We start from the raw sequence: 9791 nt of genomic DNA, 5'->3' as shown, positions 1-9791 counted from the left end.
CTTTAGAGAAGACCCCTGCAGAGAGCGTCTGCCATTCTCCACTCATTTTGATGTGAATTGTGCATTCTAGACTTAGCCCAGGAGCTCCACAGCTGTCCAACCACGCACTCCAAAAAAGACACATGTCCCAGTTCCTGCCATTCCCTCTGCCTGTGCTCATCCTTGACCTGTACATTTTGCCCCCCATGACATATTATATGCATACTCCATGGCCTATGAGTAGCCATTTATTTCTCTTTATTGATCCTTGGCCCACGGAATGATGCACAGTGGTTCTACCTAACACCTACTAACTGAACAAAGTTACTACAAATATAAGACCTCTCTACCGAACTCAATCACTATTTAAAGTCTTAACCTATGTGTTTAGTTTTTTTTCCTTCTGCGGTTTCTGTGACCATGTGGAACACAGATTTTTATGGTTTTGATAGGCACAGAATGCAATATGTTATATTAAGTTAAAGAATGATTTTGGTATAACAGTACTAATTAGGAAGAAGTAGACGTGTGCATATGTGTGTACCCAAACCTAGATCTTTTTTTTTCAACGTTTATTTATTATTTTTTGGGACAGAGAGAGACAGAGCATGAACGGGGGAGGGGCAGAGAGAGAGGGAGACACAGAATCGGAAACAGGCTCCAGGCTCCGAGCCATCAGCCCAGAGCCTGACGCGGGGCTCGAACTCACGGACCGCGAGATCGTGACCTGGCTGAAGTCGGACGCTTAACCGACTGCGCCACCCAGGCGCCCCCCAAACCTAGATCTCAAGAAGGAACGGGAATATTTGTTCAAATGAGGATATTCCAAATCTCAAAATTGATGATTTCCTTACAACCAAAAATGTTACGAATTAAAAAAAAAAGGGGGGGAATACTTCTCTACATTGTTTGTATTGACTGTATGTGTCCTATTTCTCTGTGCATCTTGGTGTGAGAATCTCCCCATGCAAATCCTATCGTGCCTGCCTGGCTATTACTCATGTAGGATGTACTCTGTTTCCATGTTCCAAAGTTTATAAACTGTTGCTTCTATGACTTGTGCAGTGATTTTAAGATTAGTTTGCATGAAATGACATGGTGTTCAAATGTTATTTGAATATGGCAGTAATTCTACAGGGAGTATATTAAATTCCATGTAGTTTATTTGATACATTCCCTTCCTTCTCGATTGGAGAAGAACACTGAGTAAAACTTCTTTAGATACTATTCTTTTCCCTTCTCAGGAGTGACCTCATCCAAGTTACTCCCTTTAGTGGAAGAATTTGCTGAGGTGAAAACTTGGAGAACCGTGAGTCATGGGTCGTTTTCACATTTATTTGAAAGGAACATGGACAGTGCTGAGAGTTTAGTAGATGTTCTAACTGTTGGAAGAAAACAGTATTCTATTAAGAGTGATGATGCAGCTCAAGAGATAAAAAAAAATCTAGGCTGAAGCATTGGCATGAATTCTTCATGTAGGGAAGGACATTTGTCCTAGGCTACACAAGTGACTCTGAATTATAGAAGGGTAAATTTTACTCGTTTTCTTTCCAAATCCTCTCCAGTTCTTCTGTCTCATCTCCATTCCAGTGATGTAGCCATCACGATTGTTCTTTCCTCAGTTAGGGAGACTGCCCCCTCCCACAAAAGCCATGCTGGCTCTTCTTGGTTTTTAGTAGCTTAGAATTTTTAAATTTTTAAAAAATATGCTTAATTATCAGAGAGAGAGAGAGAGAGAGAGAGAGAATGGTGAAGGGACAGAGAGGGAAAGTAAGAGAACCCTAAGCAGGATCTGCACTGTCAGCACAGAGCCTGATGCACAGGGCTCAAGCTCATAAACCGTGAGATCATGACCTGAGCTGAAGTCAGATGCTAAACTGACTGTGCCATCCAGGCGTTCCTAGAATTTTTTAATATAAAAGAAATGGTTAGTAGTTGAATCAACTGAGCCATTTCTAATATCGCAATACATTGTTGACACCACTTCAATGGAAGGAACAGGAAAAAAAAAACATCAATTGTACACAGGATTTCCTCAGGCACTTGGTATGGAGAGAATTATGAGGACAGATAAAACATGAGGATAATATACTTTGAGAGGAAGATAGTTCCTACTAAAAGCAAATATGAGAAACTCCTGAAATGTGATGAAAGCTCTGACAAGAAGCTCCCTTTGGTCACTGCAAGGTCTTTGAAAACTTCTTGTGATGAACAAATGTGACGGAGATGGGGACTTGTGAATCAACGTGGTGGTTTTCTGGGATTGAGTCAGATCCTTTTCTCATGATTGATTAAATTCTCTAGTGGTACTGTGGACAAGATGATGTTGGATGCCATAGGTGTCTGTCCTTTCCCAGGCCCAGTTTTGTGGAGGTTGATGGAGAGGAGAATGTTGTGGGCATAGCTTGAAGATGTCACATGCCAGAGATGGTGTTGAAGAGGAAGAAGGCTGCTGGACACTAATAGTTAGAACCAGCAAGGCATGTGGGTAGTTCCTCAAAGCACTCGTATCGCAGGAATATAAGCCCAATATAGGTCTGATCCAGTGTTGATGGGTATTCTTCCAAGGATCCTGACCCACGGCTGGCAGAGACCTTCCTCACATCCACTCAGCCCTGTGTTGAGTCAAGTCTGTGCTCCGAACTGTGTGCAGAGCACTGATTGCTTGGGAAGCTGGTCACCAGTCACTGGCACTGAGCATATTTCTGCTCTAAACAGTCTACCCAGTTTTTAGGCTAGATGACGCTATGATGTTTCACAGCCTGGGCTGTCCTTACACCCATTCGGACCTGAGTGGGAAGAGGATATCTATCAGTTGTAGAAACCAATAAGATAAAGTAGGGTAGCATGTGCTACCCACATTTCACATTGGCTCAACCGAAGGACAAGAATTCCTTTTCAATACCTGTTGTTTTGGGGTATTGAGATTTCCTCAGTGATGTCTCATGTGAATAGTTGCCAGGTGAGCTTACTCTGAGAAGTACTGAGTGGGAATTACCTCTGTCACTATTTTTGTGATGTCACTCCTTTATGATGAATGTTTTTATGTCTCATGAGCTAAGAAAGGTTTCCCTATATACATGTATTTATATTTGTATGCTTAATACAAGTGTACATGTGTGTATAAATATGCACACACACACTAAGATTGTTTATCCATGGAGTAGAATATTAAAATAGTGTAACTTGATATTGAAAAATAACACTATTAATACAGTGACAAAGTCCTTCCTTTTTTTTCATTAAAAAAATTTTTTTACATTTATTTATTTTTGAGAGACAGTGAGAGATAGAGCATAAGTGGAGGAGGGGCAGAGAGAGAAGGAAACACAGAATCCGAAGCAGGCTCAAGGCTCTGAGCTGTCAGCACAGAGCCCAACGCGGGGCTCGAACCCACAAACCACGAGGTTATGACCTGAGCTGAATTCGGACGCTCAACCGACTGAGCCACCCAGGAGCCACCAAAGCTCTTCCTTTTAAAGATTATTCTAGGGGCACCTGGGTGGCGCAGTCGGTTAAGCGTCCGACTTCAGCCAGGTCACGATCTTGCGGTCCGTGAGTTTGAGCCCCGCGTCGGGCTCTGGGCTGATGGCTCAGAGCCTGGAGCCTGTTTCTGATTCTGTGTCTCCCTCTCTCTCTGCCCCTCCCCCGTTCATGCTCTGTCTCTCTCTGTCCAAAAAATAAATAAATGTTGAAAAAAAAAATTAAAAAAAAATAAAGATTATTCTATATGATATATTGCTTTGTTGCTTGTTTGATTGGTTATGACTGCATGGTTGTTGTCTTTTGCTTCTTTTCCTATTTTTATCGTCTTCTTGTAGGTATAGTTCTAGGAAAATTTCAATGGACTATCTTCAAGCAAATTTTAGCTGCCAGGAACATATTGTTTACTTACGTTTAGAATTCTAATGAAGATATTGTGGTTTGGATTTACCACGTTTGTTTTTTCCAGACACCTTACCTATTTTTTATTTGTTTCCTGTGTTTCCCTGTATTCATATACAGAAAATAGTTCTAAATTTCATTCTATTTCTCTGGACATTGTATACTCAGTAACATATTACTTTAGGTAGAAATTAAAACATACTTTTTTTTTTGAAGCATGCTTTTAAAATCTAGTCACTGTGTGACATTACTTTCTACATTTAATTTCAATTTGTTACTATATGTACACTGATACTTATCTATTGACTACTATTTTTTGATGAGTTTTTTCTTTTTAAGTGAAGTCACATGTACAGATCATAAGGGAAGACTTCAGTAGAATTTCACAAACTGATCACATCTCTATGATCCACTGAGAACAAGAAACATAAATGTTGGTCCTCTATAATTCTTTTTCATGGCTAGTGGATTTTTTTAATATGTTTTAGAAATCTTCTCTAATATTGAAACCACAGGCACAAATCTTTTTCTTTTTCCAAACATATCATTATCTTTACGATTCCAATCAGAAATGTATTAAAAATACCTGTGTTGTGTGGTTTGCGTACAGACATAGATTTCTATTCTTTGTCTTTCCCCAACATGGCTACAAATTTCAATGTATTCTGAAAATGTTTGAGCATGCTTTCTTTTCATTGGCTTGAATAAATCATTTCTTCATATGGACTAACCTCATTGTTATCTTGGAACAGACTTCTGTCAGTTCTCTGTCTTTTTCTGCCTCTAGTGATGTTGAGAAATCTCACAAGACTACACCCTCAATGTCAGTTTTGAGGTCAAAAACGTTCTATCTGGAGCCCCTTCTCTTCCCTGCCCCTCAGCATAAACACAGAGCCACCCGAGGGAAGTAGCTCAGTAGAGACCCTGGATGTCTGCCTACCTTACTCCAAGCTCCCACCTCCCTATGCTCTGGTGGGCCTGCCCTTCTCTCTCAAGCCTGCCTCATTCTCAGCAAGGTCGGTCCCTGCTCCAAGAGACCTGCACAAGTTGCTGCCCACACCTCATTTCCTGACAAAACAGTTCTGGAGGGCCTCAGTTCTGGTGGAGTTGATGTCAGGTCTCAATTCACAAGCAGACTGCAGTGCATCTAGCTATGACTTACCATGTTCAGGCCAGGGACCCTACACTGTCCATAGCAATCAAGGAGAGCATCTACAGGCCGCTGTCTAAATGGTCTACGGGAGACATAACTGTCTTTTCTAACATACAGAGGAAGGCAGGGCCTTAGACAAAATGCCAAGGTGGAAGAATTTATCCAAAGTCAAAGAAGAAGATATGGCCATGAAGAGAGATTTAAGTGAAATGGTTGTAAGTAACATGCTTGATGGAGAATTGAAGGCAATATTCATAAGGATACTCTCTGGGTTGAAAAAAGAATAGTGAGAACCTTACCAGGGAGCTAAAACAGCTAAAAAAGAATCAAACAGACAACAGTGCAATGAATGAGATTGAGGGACGCTTGGGTGGGTCCTTGAATTAAGCATCCAACTCTTGATTTTGGCTTAGGTCATGATGTCACGGTTTGGGAGACAGAACCCCAACTTGTTCTCTGCAGTGACTGCCTCTGGAGTCTGATAGGGATTTTCTCTCCCTCTTGCTCTGCCTCTCTTGTGCTTTCACTCTCTGTATCTCTCTGAAAAAATAAACAGTTTTTTTTTTTAAGTAAAGAAAAGGAAAAGATTGGAAACAGGCTTAGCAGTGAACAGTAGGCTGGAAGTACCAGAGGAATGACTTTGTCACCTAGAAGAAGAAAAAAATGAAGAAAAATAATGACTCTAAGCAAAAGACAGGAGAAGAATCATGCAACAGTATTGACTCGGGGAACTCAGAGACTCCATCAAATGTAATAATATTTGCACGATAGGAGTCTCAGAAGCAAAAGGGAGAGAAAAGGGGGGGTGGAAGTACTTTATTTCAAGAAATATTAGCAGAAATCTTCCATAATCCTGGAAGAAAACAGACCTCCAGATCCAGGAATATCAAAATAGATAAAAACAAAAAAATAAAAAACTATATGCTGCCTCTAAGGACTCATTTAGACATAGAGACACCTGCAGGTTGTTTTCTTAGAAAAGAAACAGGTTGTTTTCCACTGCTCCCCAGTGGATTTCTTTTCTAAGTTATTTGATTTCTTAGGATATCATTGTATATGTAGTTGAAGCATTACCAATTTTGTTATTTTTCTTGTTACATGGGCATTACTTTCAATGTTATGTTACCTTTTTATTCTGGTCTCGATTTCATTTATTTCTGATGTTTCCTTCTAAATAAAATAATTTCAGATTTTGCTTTGTAATTTCTTCCTCTACTAAATTTCAGCTAACAGACTTCCTTTTCTAGTTCCTTTTGGTGTAATGTTGTTAATTTCAATGTTTTCCTTAACTGAAGCATTTATGGCATTAAAAAATAGAAAACTCGAAAGCAGTAGAAAACCTAGCAGAAATAACTCAAGCAATGACCAAAATAATACAAAATAAAAATAAGTATCCTTTAGGGTTTTCTATAGATCGTGTCATCTGTGAACAGAGATAAGATTTTTAGGAGTTTGTATCCTTCTTTGCAGTAGTTATTCCTTTCATTTGGTAACCTGGTAATGCTGGTACCACAGAGAGTATTTTCATATTTTCCCTTATCTTCACTCCTTGGAAATACTCAAGGAGATTTTAAGTACTTTCTCGTGAAATGCTTGTTTGAATGATCCACTGACTTTATCGGACATAGCAGCTTTCCTTGTTTAGAGTTAGTTTGTTTTTTTGTTTGTATTTGTTTAAATTACTCTTTGAATCTACTTACTACTCAGCAGTAGTGATTTTTTTTTGTTGTTTTCATGATGGAGTATAGGTGGTTATACCTTATTTGAATTCATTATCCTCTGTTGGTATCAATTTGTGGGCATATAATTATCCATTGTTGCCTCTTTTATTCATTTTATTTCAACAGTGTCAGTGATAACATGCCTGCTTTCACTTCACTGCTGCTTTAGTTGGTCGTTTCTCTTTCATTCTGACTTGAGTGAAAGGTCTATCAATTTTGTTCATTTTTTCTCAAAGCCAATGCTTCCTCTCTGGTTGCTATGGTCTTAGTTTTACTGTATGTTATTTTGTTGATTTCAGTTTTATGTTTAAGTTTCCTTCTGTGGTGATTTTGGGCTCATGTGGTAATTTTCCTGATCATTCAAGGTATAAGAAAATGATTTCTATGATAGCATGACAGTACTACAGAATTATCTATTAGGACATATGGTCAGTACGTTGCATGCAACTTTATGTGTCCGTGAAGGAATGAAGTCCTGATGATTCCTTCTCAAACATTTAGTCGATGTTTTCTGATTGATTCTAAGGTTGCATAATAGAAGTCGTCAGTATATTCATCTGAGAGTAGTAAGTGGGATGATTTTACTTTTCTGTTATTTGATATCTTTCAGCTGTATCTTCACAATGCACCCAGAATTTCCTGCCAAAGCCGTGCTTAGAACCTTTTCTCCAAAAAGTGTCAATGGGTGAACATAGTACCCTTGAGAATTTACACTTAATGATAGATTGTGACAACGATGGGGAGAGTGAAGGGCATCAAACATATGACGGACATTTCCAAACGGAGACATCTGCCCATAGGAAGAATCTCACTGACCCATATGCTGAAGGATATAAAGTATTTTGCAAACCCTCCCCTTTTAAGTTAGCTACTTCTACAAAGCAGTGTGTTTCTGTCACCAAAAACTCAAGTCAAAGATTCAAACATAATTATTTGTTGAAAGAAAATTTGGAAAATCTGGAAAGTTACCTCATTCAGGTGGAAAATAAGTATTTGAACCAATTTGAAAATAGGATCGGATTGACCTTTCAGACAACTGTTTCTGAAAATCATAAATTTAAAAATGAAGAAGAAATTGTTAAGGGGTGTCAATTTGAGGGGCACGTCACAAAGAAGTCAACCCTACAAACCTATGAGAGTATTTTCAATGGACATAGAATTGTTCCTTGCACTGCATCTGAGAAAACATTTAACCAGGGCTCAATTGTTAACAAATGTCTATGTACTCATTTGCCAGATAACCATTTTGAATGTAATAAAGGTAAGGAAGTTTTGTCTCAAAGATCTAAACATATTATACAGACGAGTATGCCTATAAAAGAAAATCTTTATAAATATAATGCATGTGGGAAAGATCTGAAGGAGTCCTCCAGTGTTGGTGATCATCAGACAATTTGTGTGGGAAAAAACACATACATGTGTAATAAATCTGGAAGTGTGTGGAGTCAGTCACGAAGACTAAATGCACATAGGACAATTCGTCCTGGAGAGAAAAGGTACACTTGTAGGGAATGTGCCATAGTCTTTCATTGGCACTCGGCACTATCTCAACATCAGCGAATGCATGCTGGAACGAAATTGTACAAATGTGAAGAATGTGGTAAAACCTTTAAGGACTACTCATCACTAAATAAACACAGGCAAATCCGTATCAGAGTGGGACATCACAAATGTCAACAATGTGGCAAAGCTTTTAGGAGGCACTCCTACCTTCATAGACATCAGAGCATCCATACTGGAGAGACCCCTTACCAATGTAAAGAATGTGGCAAGGCCTTTAGCCAGCGCTCAACCCTTACTCAACATCTCAGAATTCACACTGGGGAGAAACCTTACCAATGTAAATATTGTGATAAGGCCTTTAGCCAGCACTCAAACCTTATTCGACATCATAGAGTTCATACTGGAGAGAAACCTTACCAATGTAGAGAATGTGGCAAGGTCTTTGGCCAGCACTCACACCTTACTCAACACCACAGAATTCATAGTGGAGAGAAACCTTACCAATGTAAAGAATGCGGCAAGGCCTTTAGCTACCACTCAGTCCTTATTCACCATCACAGAATTCACACTGGAGAGAAACCTCACCAATGTAAAGAATGTGGCAAGACCTTTACCGAGCACTCAAACCTTACTCGCCATCTCAGAATTCATACTGGAGAGAAACCTCACCAATGTAAAGAATGTGGCAAGACCTTTACCGAGCACTCAAACCTTACTCGCCATCTCAGAATTCATACTGGAGAGAAACCTTACAAATGCAAGGAATGTGGCAAGGCCTTTACCAGGTACTCAAATCTTATTCGACATCTCAGAATTCATAGTGGAGAGAAACCTCACCAATGTAAGGAATGTGACAAGGCCTTTACCAGGCACTCGCACCTTATTCAGCATTTCAGAATTCACACTGGAGAGAAACCTCACCAATGTAAAGAACGTGGCAAGGCCTTTAGCTTGCATTCATGCCTTATTCAACATCTCAGAATTCATGCTGGAGAGAAACATTACCAATGTAAAGAATGCGGCAAGTCCTTTACCCAGCCCTCAATCCTTACTCAACATCACAGAATTCACACTGGAGAGAAACCTGATAATGTACAAAGAATGTAAGTCAGTGCCTGTAAGTGGTGCCCCGCCCTTATGGGACATCAGAAAATTCGTATTGGAGAGTAGCCATACAAATGTAGAGAATGTGCAAGCTCTCCCTGCAAGTCACAACTTACTCCACATTCTAGTTATCACATAAGAGCCAAAGTGTGAAATGGAAAGTGGCCATGCCTTTACCTGGAATTCAATCTTTGGTCGATATCACAAAATGTACCCTAGATGCAAACCCTAGAAATGTAATGAATGAAGACCCTCATTTTAAATATACACTTTAGGAAACACAAGAGATGCATATAAGAAAGTAACTGGAAAGGTAGATTTACAAAAGTATTTCATTGAACATCAAATGTGAATCATGTTACAGAAATCAAGTAGAAAGGAGTATATCAGTCATTTCATTCAGACATTGCTTCAAAATACTTATAAGGAATAACACAGAGTTAGAC

The 9791-nt window shown here is 39.3% G+C and overlaps 1 protein-coding gene across 1 annotated transcript; it reads left to right on the top strand.

The window, feature by feature from the left end:
* The first annotated feature begins 8298 nt into the window (after window positions 1-8298).
* LOC124511655 (zinc finger protein 420-like) lies at window positions 8299-9348 on the top strand. Its single transcript, XM_047079046.1, has 2 exons — window positions 8299-9026; window positions 9111-9348. Exons 1-2 carry the CDS (start codon window positions 8299-8301, stop codon window positions 9346-9348), a joined length of 966 nt encoding a protein of 321 aa, XP_046935002.1.
* Window positions 9349-9791: the final 443 nt, after the last annotated feature.

This window comes from Lynx rufus, unplaced genomic scaffold (genome assembly GCF_022079265.1).
Source record: "Lynx rufus isolate CCGP_SWC_20201006 ecotype Redwood Valley unplaced genomic scaffold, mLynRuf1.p SCAF_16, whole genome shotgun sequence".
Taxonomy (NCBI): Eukaryota; Metazoa; Chordata; class Mammalia; order Carnivora; family Felidae; genus Lynx; species Lynx rufus.
Note: the sequence above shows the minus strand (reverse complement) of the source record. Positions and strands in the feature narration are given on the sequence as shown.